The sequence below is a fragment of the Gobio gobio genome (genome assembly GCF_949357685.1).
Source record: "Gobio gobio genome assembly, chromosome: 8".
Taxonomy (NCBI): Eukaryota; Metazoa; Chordata; class Actinopteri; order Cypriniformes; family Gobionidae; genus Gobio; species Gobio gobio.
In genome coordinates this window covers 28,666,104-28,680,734 of record NC_137114.1, presented here as the reverse complement: position 1 = coordinate 28,680,734, position 14,631 = coordinate 28,666,104, and the positions used below count along the sequence as shown (strand labels likewise).

Here is a 14,631-nt window from a genome sequence, read left to right as displayed (position 1 = left end):
ATCAAACAAAAAGATCATGCAAAAAAGAAAACATAATATAAAAGTAATGGTATAAAAATCAAAATAAGGGTATCAGGTGTAAACATATCAAATAAATGCATTGTACAGCTCCCAAAGTTTTAAAGGCATATATTTCTATTTAAAGAGTCTCTATATACAAGACAAGCATTTATGAATGTGAAATTGGGTCAAAATATAATTAAATTAATTGCGATAAAAGTGCTTTAAACCTCTTTAGAATATTCACTAAAGCCAAAAAGTGAATTTTCCCATAATAGTGAAAGAGGTCTTAACCACTGAATATTTTCATTGATTCCCCCCATTGATTTTCATTGATTATATATATATAGTATATATATATATATATATATATATATATATATATATATATATATATATATATATATATATATATATATATATATATATATATATATATATATATATATATATATATATATATATATATATATTTACTTTTTCTGTAAATAATGATTTACTTTATAAATTATCTTGACATATTCGATCAGGTCATTGTAAACGGGAATGTTTGATGATTACAGTCCATTTAAAAGTTACTAAATACTAAAAAATATTAATATTATATAAATTAATATTAATATAATTTATATGAATATAAATGTATATAATATAAATATTTTTGTTATATTATTATATTTCATTATTTATAGTGAATATATTTGTGTTATTTGTATTGCTTGATTTTCGTTGTTTTTTCAAACTGCAATTCTTTTTAGTGCTAATTACAGTCAGTCTGGCTAGTTGGTAACATTCATTTTTAAGAAATAAAGACAGCGATGTCAGAATATTTTTCTTTCATTTAAATTATTTGAACAAAAGTCACGTTACATCAAGGCTGTAGTACAACATTTGTACACTAGGGAGAGCTTAATACATATCTATTTGAAAATACCTATGGAAAATACAGACTCTTGGCCTACAATTTGACGTCATGGCGCATCACCGCTGCAGTGTTTGAGCATGAAACCTGGCAGGTTTTAGGACCTTGAGTTTGACAAGTCAGTGGACTGGGTGTGGAGAACTGCCGTATCCATCAAAAGCAGAACGCCTTTTGCAAACTGCTGTTACCTTTATCTGTTTACCTGAACTGCGCTTCTTTAGTCTTCTCTGTAGCTTTTCGCTGGTCCAAGTCAGCGTCTCTGTTCTGGTAAGTTCTCATTTAATAGTCATTTAAATGGATAGCATGACTAATTTCGGATGTGCGTCAGGATTAAATCACAGCGGCCTGCTAAACTGTAACTTTAAAGTAGATTTTTGCAGTTGTTCAACCAAGACCGCAGCACAAAACTAATGTGTTACCAATTCATGTGTTTATATAAATTCCCTGAGGCCTGTAGAGGACATTCATAATGCAGTAAATGGTTTGCTTATTCAGTGATTTCTCTTTCCAAAAGACAAGAATGCCACATGCAAATACCAAAGATACAGATATATCTACTGCTAGATAATGATAAATGAGTTTTGTAGTGAGCTCACTATCATAGCTATTGGCCTGTGTCTATCTATTGAAGTATGTTTTGTTAAACTTGCATTGTCTAATCATATCTTTATATCTTCTTTTCCGTGCCTTGTTTAAAGTGCTCAAGATGTATTTGGCCAAAAGATTACTTCAAGGGCTGGTAGATGCTGTCGGGTAAGCCTGTACTCCCACTACTTTACTGCTTGTTCAAGGCAACATTTACATTTTCAATGTATTTAATTCATCAATAATATCGTTTTGCCTTTTCTATGCATCACAGCAACGTCGACCAGTTTGTTCCTTCTGACCCTGTAAGTTTGCATGTTTATATATATATATATATATATATATATATATATATATATATATATATATATATATATATATATATATATATATATATAATTTTTCATAGTGTTGTGCCATGTCATTAAGCACTTTGGCGAATCCTGGAAATCAAATATAGTGGTCCATTGACTTCTTGGCATATGAAAACGTTTAATGCACTTATCACAGTACTTCACTTGTCTGCTCTTCCAGCCTCCTCCCAAAAGACCACTCGCATATGCAAACCAGAATGAAAACGATGAGGAGAGGCAGTTTCGCAAAGTATTTCAACAACTTGCAGGGGATGTGAGTAGACCTGTCCTGACCTCAGTCTTTTTATCTGTTCTTTCCCATGTTTATCTGTTCTTTCCCATGTTGTTTCCATTTTATTATCCTCTCATGCTTCTCAAATGATCCCTACACTTGCATACAAAGATCCATAAAAGTCTGACTACAGTTTTACAAATCAGACACCTTTGAACACATTTATCAGACGTTCCGGTTTCAACCCAGAAACTTCCACATCAAGGCATTGTCCACATTCCATCTCTTCGCTCCACCCAGCATTGCTTTCCCCCTGTTTTCAGAGAGGTTTGTCTCCATATAGGCGTGTATATCTCATTTAGAGTTGCTTAACTTCAAAATGACAGCATGGGTGTGGTCATACCATGTTTAACTAGTCCAGGGGGAAGAAGTATGACTGGCTCTTCTTCTTTTTCACATTCCTGCCATTGTAAAGAAGACTGTCCCGATGGGTTTGGTTTCTGTTGAATCATAGAGGGGCGTGGAAGCCTGCTTTACTGGAGTAATGGATTCATTAGATACAGGAGCTCTCTCTAAAGTTAAAGGGATGCTTGCGTTTTACGATAGTGGAATATTACTATAAAAACATGATATTAGAGAAAATCACTGAAGTTACTTTTTCCTATAACAATAGAGTGCAACAGTGGCCGCCCCCTTTTTCAGCGGCACTGGTTTTTCCATTCATTTTTCCCATAAGGACTTTAAAAAGCCTCCGTTGAAAAGTTATAAGTCATGAACCAAGCCAATCAGCTACAAGGTGAATCACAACACTACAAACTTTGATTTAAAGCAAAATATTTTTTGAAAGTCAGGCAAAAAGACAAGACTGTGTACTTGATGGCTTTACTGAGGGAAAAAACTACAATCCCATGAAACATTGCAAACAGCATAATCAAATTAATTATGACAAGACAGGTTTTTTCAAACTTTTATTTTAAAGGGTTAGTTCACCCAAAAATGAAAATTATGTCATTAATTACTTACCCTCATGTCGTTCGACACCCGTCAGACCTCCGTTCATCTTCGGAACAGAAATTAAGATATTTTAGTTGAAATCCGAGGGATCAGAAAGTCCTCCATTGGCTCAATGGTACTCTACACTCTCAAGACCCTTAAAAGGTACTAAAGACGTTACAAAGTCCATCTCACTACAGTGGTTCTAAAATAACTTTATGAATCGGCGACAATAGTTTCTGTGCGCAAAAAAACCCTAAATAACGTCTTACATAGTGATGACGATTTCAAAACAAAGCATCATGAAGCTTCGAAGCGTTATGAATCACTGAGCCGAATGATGATTCGGATCGCGTGTCAAACCGCCAAACTGCTGAAATTTGGCGATTCAAACCGCTGAATCGACTCAGTGATTCATAACGCTTCGAAGCTTCATGATGCTTTGTTTTGAAATCGTCATCACTATGTAAGTCGTTATTTAGGGTTTTTTTGCGCACAAAAACTATTGTCGCCGATTCATAAAGTTATTTTAGAACCACTGTAGTGAGATTGACTTTGTAACGACGTCTTTAGTACCTTTTAAGGGTCTTGAGAGTGTAAAGTGCCATTGTGCCAATGGAGGACCTTCAGAGCCATCAGATTTCAACTAAAATATCTTCATTTCTGTTCCGAAGATGAACGGAGGTCTGACGGGTGTCGAACGACATGAGGGTAAGTAATTAATGACAGAATTTTCATTTTTGGGTTAACTAACCCTTTAACAGAAACTGGGAGTGTATGTAAAATAAATGTCATGGTTCATTTTCTGATTCTGTAAGATTCGAGATTCGGATTCTGTTATAACTTGATTTTTGATGTGTTTTAGCATTTTTATTACACTTAAAATAATTTGATAATATTTACATAATTAATAACATTAAAGTCATTCTGTTTACTGTGCCCCCCTGGTCGAGAACTGCTGATATAAAACAAGTTCTTGTTTTGTCTCAGTGTTTTTGATATTACTAGTCTGTAAAAAGGGAGATTGTTTTAAGCCTGTAATGAAATGAGAGCAGTTGTTCTGACATGTTTCATTCATTTCCTCTCATCACAGGACATGGAGGTGAGCCCCACTGAACTAATGAACATCCTTAACAGGATTATTTCCAAACGTAAGTTTCTTTAACGTATACGTATGGTATGACACAAATGAGGCATTATGTTAAAGATGCTAATAAGCCAATCCCCTATTTTCAATTCAATTCTAGGTGGCGATCTGAAGACGGATGGTTTCAGTATTGAGTCCTGCAGAAGCATGGTTGCAGTAATGGATGTATCCTTCAATACAATCAATCATTAACAGAAGTATTACATTTTGTGAATAAGTGCGCAGGCGGTACACCAATTTTGCCTTAACTATATGCTCTCAGAGTGACAGTACTGGAAAACTGGGATTTGAGGAATTCAAGTATCTTTGGAATAACATCAAGAGATGGCAGGTACAAACACTCTTAATTTTACACTTTTTATATTTGACCTTATAGGGTCACACTTTATATTAGGTGTCTTTAACTATGTACTTTTAACAAAAAAATTGATTGGTACTTATTGTGTTCAGGTTGTATTGCAAAACACAATAAGTGGATTGTATCAAATGATTAATATGTATGCTAGTACATGGTGGTTAAAGACACTTAATATATAGTAGGGCCCTTTATTATATCTTTACAAACGTTATTTTCGGGGGACTATTTAGTGTCAACGAACTATCATGAAAATCTTTTTTTTTTTTTTCTAATTACTTTAACAATGAGATTGCCACTTAGTATATTTATTAGCTTTCTTGTGCATCCAACATATGTCCAACAGATTATATGTTGGACTTATGAACCTGTCATAAATGTTTCAGAGCAACCTGTTTTTGTTAAATCCAGGGCATTTACAAGACTTTTGATGCCGATTGCTCTGGTATGATTGGGTCTGATGAGCTACCTGGGGCTTTCAAAGCAGCAGGTGAGCAGTCTTCGTACAGGCATTATTACCGTTTGGCTTGCAGTTTTGAAAAGCATGCTGAAATTAGCTTTTTTGCTCAATATTGCGGAACAATACTAGTACATCTACCAGTCATAATTCACATTTAAGAAGTCATAGTGGAATAGAAATGTTTTGTTTTGTTAATTTGTAATTTTGTTTCTTCCTGTAGGGTTCCCGCTCAATGACCAGCTTTTCCAGTTGATCGTTCGGCGATATAGTGATGAAAAGGGCCACATGGATTTTGATAATTTCATTGGGTGTCTTGTGCGCCTGGATGCCATGTGTCGTACGTTGACAGAATTTTTTGCAGTCTTTATTCTCTTTTAGACTCAGCTTGACTTGTCCTTGCTAATGTTTTGTTATTTTCAGGTGCCTTCAAGACACTTGATAAAGACAACAACGGCACAATTAAAGTCGACGTTCAAGAGGTACTGCATGTGAACTATAATTGAAGACCACAAGAAACCAACATTTTATAACTTGGACTATGAGTTTGCTAAATTAGTTTCTGTGTCTTTTTTTTTCTTGTTCACAGTGGTTGCAGCTGACGATGTACTCCTGAAGGAAGAAGAATATACCGCACCATGATTATATTAATTTCATTTGTCAGCTCTTCTTTGTGGCCTGTCTTTGCCAAATGTCTTTGTTTTATTAACTGACATAATTATTAGTTTTTTTGTTTAACTAGACAGTATGACAGCATGATCATACGGTACCTCTACACTAGATGGCAGCTTTGTTGCAACGCTAGATAGAGTTTGCATTGTGGTCTCTAAAGGTTAAGTTTATGCCACATTTACATATTTTATTCCATGCCAACTGTGTCTTTACATTTATTCAATGACTGTGGCTTTATAGTTTTACAAACAAAGTGCATTCAACCAAAGATTAAAAACCATGTTTATAGCTTTTAACAACATTCCAGGCCATATTATTTAATCACTGAGGATATGAATTAGCTGTATTTTTTGCAGTTATTAAGCTGATGTACAAATAAACGTTATTTGTTCTGAACATACAAAAGCAGATCTCAACTCATTACGTGTGCAAACACCGGTTGCTCTGAGCAACGCAATCAACCCGCATCAGTGGATGAAGTAGAAAATGACTGACAGTTACAACAGCCAATTAAACAGCCCACCACAAGATAATGATTATAACAACAGCCAATCGCTTCACAAAGGGGGCGGAGCCTCAAGAGTTACCTGGGATGAAGACAACTGCCTACTCGCGCTGTAGATGATGCTGGAATCAGATCAATGAACAAACACAGGTGTTGAGCGCGAGTGTAGGTGAACAAAACGGGCTTTGTCTTTGCGTCATCCTCAGGGGAAATACAGCTTAAGTGTGTAGCTGGTGTCATACGGTGAGTTGCATTATGTTTTTTTGTAAAATATCTAGTTGAAAAATAAACTTTTAGATCATTTTGGTAATCTAGTTTATCAGAATATGACATCTGTTAATGGTCGGCTATAATGTTGCACTGGGATGCTATTTGTTGTGAGGTTATTTTTATTGTTTTATCACTCCTATAGTTTATTCGGATATGATTACTGAGGTTGCAATAATGGTCTTAAAAAGTTTTTTTTCCCATGTTATAGACGTGAAGGCAAATAATTACACAATCATAACAGATTTTATTTGGTTCAAAATGAATCCCTATATATATATATATATATATATATATATATATATATATATATATATATATATATATATATATATATATATATATATATATAACATTTACATTATGTATAAGATTTCATTTGTGTACTGTTGTTGTCTCTGTGTACTGTAAGAAGCTTTATTATACATTATGTATGTGTGTGTGTGTGTGTATATATATATATATATATATATATATATATATATATATATATATATATATATATATATATATATATATAGGGATTCATCTTGAACCAAACAAAATCTGTTATGAATATATAATTGTGCCTTCATTTCTATTCAATGGAAAAAAAAACTTTCTAAAACCATTACTATTCAATGTTATTACTGCTCATTTAAGGCCAACTGTTGTTTTTGCTATTTTACTCTTTTTGCTGGAGTTTATAACAATTTCAAGCAATTTCTGAAGAAAAAAAAGTCTGCTTGTCTTTTGCATTTGTACAGTGGTCTCTCGTCAATGAACAGATGAAATCCCCTCATTAAGTCCATGTCTACCTGCGGTTTAAACCCCATGGGCAAACCAGCCCAGTAAATTATACAGTGAGATAAATAAATCTTGCCCTTTTCAAGGGCACTCAGTTGATAGTTTTAGGTCTTAAATGTTGATGATAAATCAATATAAGTTTGTTCTGCCTTCTTGGTATAATGCAAATCATATCAAATAACAGTGAATAGTTTAGACAAATTATGATCAATAATGAAACACATGAAAAGAAAAAAAAGTTAAAAAAAATGTCATTTTGACCTAATTAAATTTAAAGTTGCAATTAATTCCAACTTGAATCCAACTTGACTTGAATCTAATCTAACAATCTTCATTTACAGTTTGTGTGCATTAACCCTTTCAGCGGTTTTCTGATACCATAAAATTCGTTTCTTGTTATTATAACAAGGCTTATTTTCCTGTTTCATATCAGATATCCATATGCTATGATTTATTAGTCCACATATGATCAATGGTTTCTTACAACATATGCATGTTCCTATGCTGAACCAGACAATATATTGTATAATTCAGTATTATTTGTGTTGAGTGATGTGCAGAAGATTTTCTAAACGATTTCCCCCCATTAATATCATAAGACTATAAATACGTTTCTGATGTACTAATTAAAACTACCCACAGAGGTAGAATATCAGTTTCCTCTGAGGAAATGTGTGTTATGTTGTGGTGTGTGTGTGAGAGAGAAGCTGTTTAAAGTGGAATCATTTGTGATGGGTTTTGATGCCTTTAAAACATAAACATCATTAAACTTTTCAAGATTAAAATGGGATTAATTAGAAAGTGATTGTTTTGATGAGGAACATCTTGACATTGTCATAATATATTCACAGGACACATCTTTGGTTCATGTTCATATTTGAAATTATTGCACATGAACATGTTTCATGAAGATGTCTCTAACGCAGCAAATAAGCCTTTGTTTCAAACGCCTACTGCTGTTTTTCTTTAGTCACAAAATAAAGGTGTGGAAGACTTTGTGACAACTTAAACACACCCTCTAAACAGTGTAAGCTCCAGTTGTTTAAGGTTTGTTGAGATATATAATTTTCCACCCTAATGCACATGCTGATTCTGAGATGCACCTAGCAATTAATAAATGATGGTTTTGGTGTTGCATGAGGGGGTCTGATTTTATGCTGTGCCATTTCTTCTCCGTTGTACCAGACCAATTATTGCTGTCAATCTGAGGCATGCTGAGCTTATAAAGCCTTTGCTCTAAGAATAACCGCATCCCTCGACCTGTCCTCCCCCCTGCTGCAGTTCTCTGCTAGGATCGCTCCCGACTCCACCATGACATCTGAAGTGGAGGAGCTGCAGAAGAGGGCCAATCAGGTGACAGATGAGGTAATTTCAACAACAATGATTAAAGTAGCAAACTTCTACATTGATTTGCATTGATTTGCGTGGATCTTCAGCTGATGGAGTGTGTTTTGCTGTCCTGTTTTGGTGAGGCTGCACAACCGCTTATCAACAGGCCTACAGTGATGACATCAAACATTTTCCGTGTTCCCTTGTTAAGGTTACTACAGGTCTCAATTATTCCCATGGTACATAGCAACCGGGATGATGACGCTAAACACATTATATATGCACCTGCAGAATTATTATGATTCCCATTGTGACGCAGTGAAGTAAAACATAAATGAAGCCATTATTCATCACCAGATTTCCCACTGGGTGTTATATAATGGATAATGTACAGTCCGCCGGTTTTTATTGGCAAAATAAACCCGACAGGGGTCTGGACTGTGTGTACTATGTAAAGCGCTTATTACATTATTATTGTCTTCCCGCTAAAAGAAAAGTCCAATACAATATAAAAAAACAATCAGCCTAGCAACATGTCAAACACTGCAACAATATTACAGTGATATTAAAATACTGTAAAGTCCCTCAAGTCATTTTGACTACAATCCATAATTTTCAGTACAATCCGACTGACTAATCAGAATTGAGTGTTCCATAGAATCACACTTAATAAACTGGCTGAACTGAGTTTTGTATTTTGAATTTTTACCTCCAACAGTCTCTTGAGATCACCAGAAACATGAAGCTTCTGTTGGAAGAGGTGAGTGATCATTATTAATAACAGCATGCATATGTCTCATAATTGCTAATACCTCATCCTTTGATCATCAACAGTTGTTGGTTGTGATGATGTCATGGTGATAATTTCTCATTTTTATTTAACGTGATCTAGCCTACTAAAATATAAAAAACTGAAAGTATAAAAACATTAAACAAATTCTAAATAACTGTAATAGCATTTTGAATATACTACAATAAAACAAAGACATTTTAGAGTGTTAAAACAAAGAAAAGAGTTTTAAAACAATGAAATGTAATAATGTGTAATGAATAAAAAAAATGTGAAGTAATATTGCAATATTGCTGATAATATATAACAGTTATGTTTTTAAAAAAATATGCTGAAATCATGTTCTCAAAAAGTTTTGTACCCCACTGTTCAACCAATCTTAAAATCTAGAATTCTTTCATAAAACACTAATATAAAATATAACTTTAAGAAGTCATGTGACCATGGAGGAATCATGTGACCACATGATTATTCTTCATTTGATTATTCTTTGTGTTAAGCAGCCATTCTCTTGTGTGTGTGTGTGTGTGTGTGTGTGTGTGTATATATATATATATATATATATGTATATATGTGTGTATATATATATAATGTGTGTGTATATATATATATATATATATATATATATATATATATATATATATATATATATATATATATATATATATATATATATATATATATATATATATATACACACACACATATATATATATACACACATATATACATATATATATATATATATATACACACATATATATATATATATATATATATATATATATATATATATATATATATATATATATATATATATATATATATATATATATATATATATATATATATATATATATATATATATATATATATATTGAGTTTTAAATAAAAAGTTATGAATTTTCAATGTCAATTTGCACTTAATTATTTGTGTAATTATTCAACAGAGTAAAGATGCAGGGATCAGGACGCTTGTTATGCTGGACGAGCAGGGAGGTAAAATGAGTTATCTTCATACGCTCCGTCGTTAAATAGAGATCAAATATACAGCAGCTAAACAATGAACTAATTACTTGCAAATGCATAATTAGTTGTTCATGAATCCTGTTGCATCTGTATGACAGGTAGCTATTATCTTTATGCTAATGATACTGAATATGCACAAGATGTGGGAGTATACAGACAATTTGTTCACCTTTTGCCATATATGTGCATATGTAAATATGTACCCTGTATGTGTTTGTGTTTGCATGCTCGCATATTTCTACCCCTTTCAATACCCCTTCTTCCTGCCACCCATGCCCTCCCCCATCTTCCCCGCATGGGCAGAACAAATGGACCGCATAGAAGGGGGCTTGGATCAGATCAACAAGGACATGAAGGAGGCTGAGAAAAATCTTACTGACATGGCCAGGTGTTGCGGTCTGTGTATCTGGCCATGTACAAAGTAGGTCTCCTCCCAGACACCTGAGCCATGGCTGGACTTTGGCAGTCAATGATGTCACCTCTCTGCCCATGCCTCTGTCCCATTAGATAACCTGTCCTGCTTTGACGTTGCTTCATATTTGTCTTTTTTTGACTGTTTTGTGAGCAGATGTTTAATGCAATATCCCAATGTAAACATCTGAAATGAACCTAAAACGTATGCAACTTTTGCTCACACAACAAACAGTGTTTTTCTAGTCATAATCCTAATGTCTTTCAGTCATGTTTAAGTTCATCTGTCCATTTTGCCGCTGTCGTTTTGAGCTAGAGCTGCCGTAGTTGTTTAGTTGCTTATGGGTGTGTGCCGCTTCTTGCTGAGACAATTGTTGTTGTGTTTTTTTTTTTTTTTTATCTCGTCCCCATACTTTAACCCCTGAAACCTCCATTCTCTACGATCCTACCTTACATCATCCAGAGCAAATGGAGCGGATTGAGGAAGGGCTGGACCATATCAACCAGGACATGAGGGAAGCTGAGAAAAACCTTACAGATCTGGGCAAATGCTGCGGTCTGTGCTCCTGTGATAAGTATGTGATGTTTAGAGGGGCTCGGCTTCTAGTGTGCTTGCATGAAAACTTTGCATACCTCATTTGTGTCATTTTGTGAAAGTGATTGCTTGTGTGAACTCAAGAAATCACAGTAAACTGGTTGGATACATTGTTCTTTGTGTGTTTAATATACAGCATATTGCCCTAATATGGAATGTTGTGAAAGGAATAATAACATAAAATGTAAATGTGAAAAATATTTACCCTAAATGGTCTTTACCACTGAAACTCATGACTTAAACAACATAAGTATACTCTGACCAACTCCAACCATATAATATGTACTGTGATTTTTTTTTTGTGTGTGGTTCATTTAAAACAGATGCAACACCCACTAACTGTGCCTTCAGAGTCAGCTTTGAAACAATTTAGGCAATTACTGCCTACATTTAACAGATCATTTCTCAAGGTTTAGGTTCTTGACAACAGAAATGACTAATTTTGTTAACTTTGTGTCTTCCTCATATGGTTTCTCTCAGATTAAAGGACTTTGAAGCAAGTGGGGCGTATAAGAAGGTGTGGGGTAATAATCAAGATGGGGTGGTGTCTAGCCAGCCCTCCTCTCGAGTGGTGGATGAGAGAGAGAAGATGACCATGAGCGGTGGATATATTAAAAGGTGACAGGACTTTTGACATTACCATTTCTTTCTCAAATATATAAATAAGCGGTTTGGTGGATATATTTATAATTTGATGGATATAAATAGAATTCAAAGTTTGGGGTCAGTAGGATTTTTTTTTAAAGTAATCAATAATTTGCAATAAAAATGCAATAAATTGATCAAAAGTGACAGTAAAGGCACTTATAATGTTTCAAATAAAATATTTCTGTTTTTAATAATGGCTGTTCTTTCAGACTTCTATTCATCCAAGAATGCAGGAAAAAATATCACAGTTTTCCCAAAAATATTAAGCAGCACAGCTGTTTTCAACTTTGGTAATAATTATAACAGAAGTTTATTGAGCGCCAAATCAGCATATTTGAATGATTTCTGAAGGATCATGTGACACTGAGAACTGGAGAAATTCAGCTTTACAATCACATAATAAAATATATTCAAATATAAAACAGTTATTTTAAATTGTACTATTATTTCACAATATTACTGTGCTGTATTTTCATCAAATAAATGTAGCCTGGGTGAGCATAATGCTTCTTTCAAAAATATAAATAAATCCTACCAACCCCAAACTTTTAGTATGTGTGCGTGTGTGTGTGTGTGTGTGTATATATATATATATATATATATATATATATATATATATATATATATATATATATATATATGGATGTATGTACAGTCTGGGGCAACGCATAACACATTACTTTTTTCATGTAACAAATAAAGTAACGCATTACAAACATAATATCTAAGTTACTTTTTTTAAGTAACGCAAGTTAATTTGTTTTCTCATTTATTGATTGTAGTAAATGTAATTAGTTACTGTACTTAAGCATCTTTTGGCTACATTGTATTATATTGCATTGTATTAGCAACTTTTACTCTACTTGACTAAATTTTTGGATGTGGATGAGTGGTTTGGATGAGTAATTACATTTGGCATGGCACCTAACTTTTTCTATAAGTTAATTTTTCTGCTACAAAATAAGTGATGTCGCTTCTACAGGGTATTGAAGGCACTATAACTTGTGCATTTTGCCCTTACTCAGCCAAACTTGATGAGGCTGATGATGTCCAGTGCAAGTAGGCTTTGACTATTTCATTTTACTTAACATTATTTTATTAATTGGTTACTTATTCTTTTTTAAGCACTCAAGCTTAACTGAGATTTGAGTGTTTGTAGACGTTTAAGAGGCTGTTGTGTCGACCTTGATCTATTGCAATATTGAGGTGTTCCATTTTATTTTGATTTTCTACTGCCAAATAAACACTTTATTTTTCAATGGCATGTCTTTTAGGTCTTGAGGACTAGTGGCTCTTTGAGTCTAAATTCAGTACGAGTAAAATACTGAAGTACTGTTAAAATCAGATACTTTAACATTTCTACTTAAGTTGTATTGTAATTGGTGACTTGTAACTCGTAATGGAGTCATTTTTGCTCTAAGGTACCTGTACTCTTTACACCTCTGATTGACTGACATCTCTCCTGTCCCCATGTTGAGAGAAATCGGGAGTGAGGTGCAGAGGCGTTGTGTGTGCTGTGTAAACATGATGCTTATTTCTTCTAGACTAAATGTGAGCAGGCATTTACTCATACCCCGGAACCCTGGATATGCAATTAAATTTCAACCGCTAGCCCTCCTGACAAATATAAATGCATCCCCCCACCCCCCACACATAAAAGCCACATTTGTGTTTCACTTTATTGTTTTAATAGCGATCAACAGTCAGTTGACAGTGCGTCTTTGACTATTTGTGTGCAATTCTGTTTGACAGAGTGACAAACGACGCAAGAGAGGATGAAATGGAGGAAAACTTGGCCCAGGTCGGCAGTATCCTTGGCAACCTCAGAAGCATGGCACTTGACATGGGCAATGAAATCGACACTCAGAATGTCCAGATTGAACGCATACAGAGCAAGGTCAGTGTTTGGAAAGGGTTCAGAGATGTCTGTTCAACAAAGAGCAGCTGAACCTATTTATATTAACCATTCCTTGTCCTTTTATTCTGTTTTTCTTTTTTGCAGGCCATTGTTAATGAATCCCGCATCAATGAGGCCAATCAGAGAGCTACAAAGCTAATAGCAAGATAAAAACAGGGGATATTCCTTTTTTACAAACGTTTACAGTCTTCTGTAGGAAAATGTGCACACATAATGACACAAATTAGTAGGCTATCCATCTGTTTAATGACTATTTATGGAACTTGGATTATTGCCTATACTGATATGACAGTAAGTTATTGTTGTTATTATTATGTTCTTAGCTCTACAATAGAGGAATGAATGTTAATGTTACTAGTCTGTGCTGTATTTGTAATTTAAGCATGTATTGTACATAAAATGTTTTAGACAGCTATCTTGTTTTTTTTAAGCCTCCTGAACACTTGTCATGGGTGATAAAATTTCACTGTTCAATGTCTTAAAGATTTATTGGTAAATGTAATGTCTTTGTTTACTTTGAGTAACTTTTTTTTTTTTTTAATAAATCCATAAATCTTAATTTTTAGGGTGCTTTTCCTTTTGGACAAACATTTTTCTGCTAAATATGGGCTTCCTTTAGGTTACTCAAATACTTTTT

The 14,631-nt window shown here is 33.8% G+C and overlaps 2 protein-coding genes across 2 annotated transcripts; both read left to right on the top strand.

Annotated features, from left to right (window-relative positions):
- The first annotated feature begins 911 nt into the window (after positions 1-911).
- Positions 912-6,117, top strand: capns1b (calpain, small subunit 1 b). The gene is made up of 11 exons (XM_079824224.1): positions 912-1,189; positions 1,621-1,675; positions 1,782-1,812; positions 2,042-2,134; positions 4,179-4,236; positions 4,333-4,397; positions 4,495-4,563; positions 4,999-5,077; positions 5,268-5,384; positions 5,468-5,526; positions 5,634-6,117. Exons 2-11 carry the CDS (start codon positions 1,629-1,631, stop codon positions 5,658-5,660), a joined length of 645 nt encoding a protein of 214 aa, XP_079680350.1. The 5' UTR covers positions 912-1,189; positions 1,621-1,628; the 3' UTR covers positions 5,661-6,117.
- A 3,214-nt stretch (positions 6,118-9,331) lies between these two features.
- On the top strand, positions 9,332-14,551 carry LOC307130895 (synaptosomal-associated protein 25). The gene is made up of 6 exons (XM_079824178.1): positions 9,332-9,363; positions 10,344-10,392; positions 11,297-11,408; positions 11,909-12,046; positions 13,829-13,973; positions 14,079-14,551. Exons 1-6 carry the CDS (start codon positions 9,343-9,345, stop codon positions 14,142-14,144), a joined length of 531 nt encoding a protein of 176 aa, XP_079680304.1. The 5' UTR covers positions 9,332-9,342; the 3' UTR covers positions 14,145-14,551.
- The last annotated feature ends 80 nt before the right edge of the window (positions 14,552-14,631 follow it).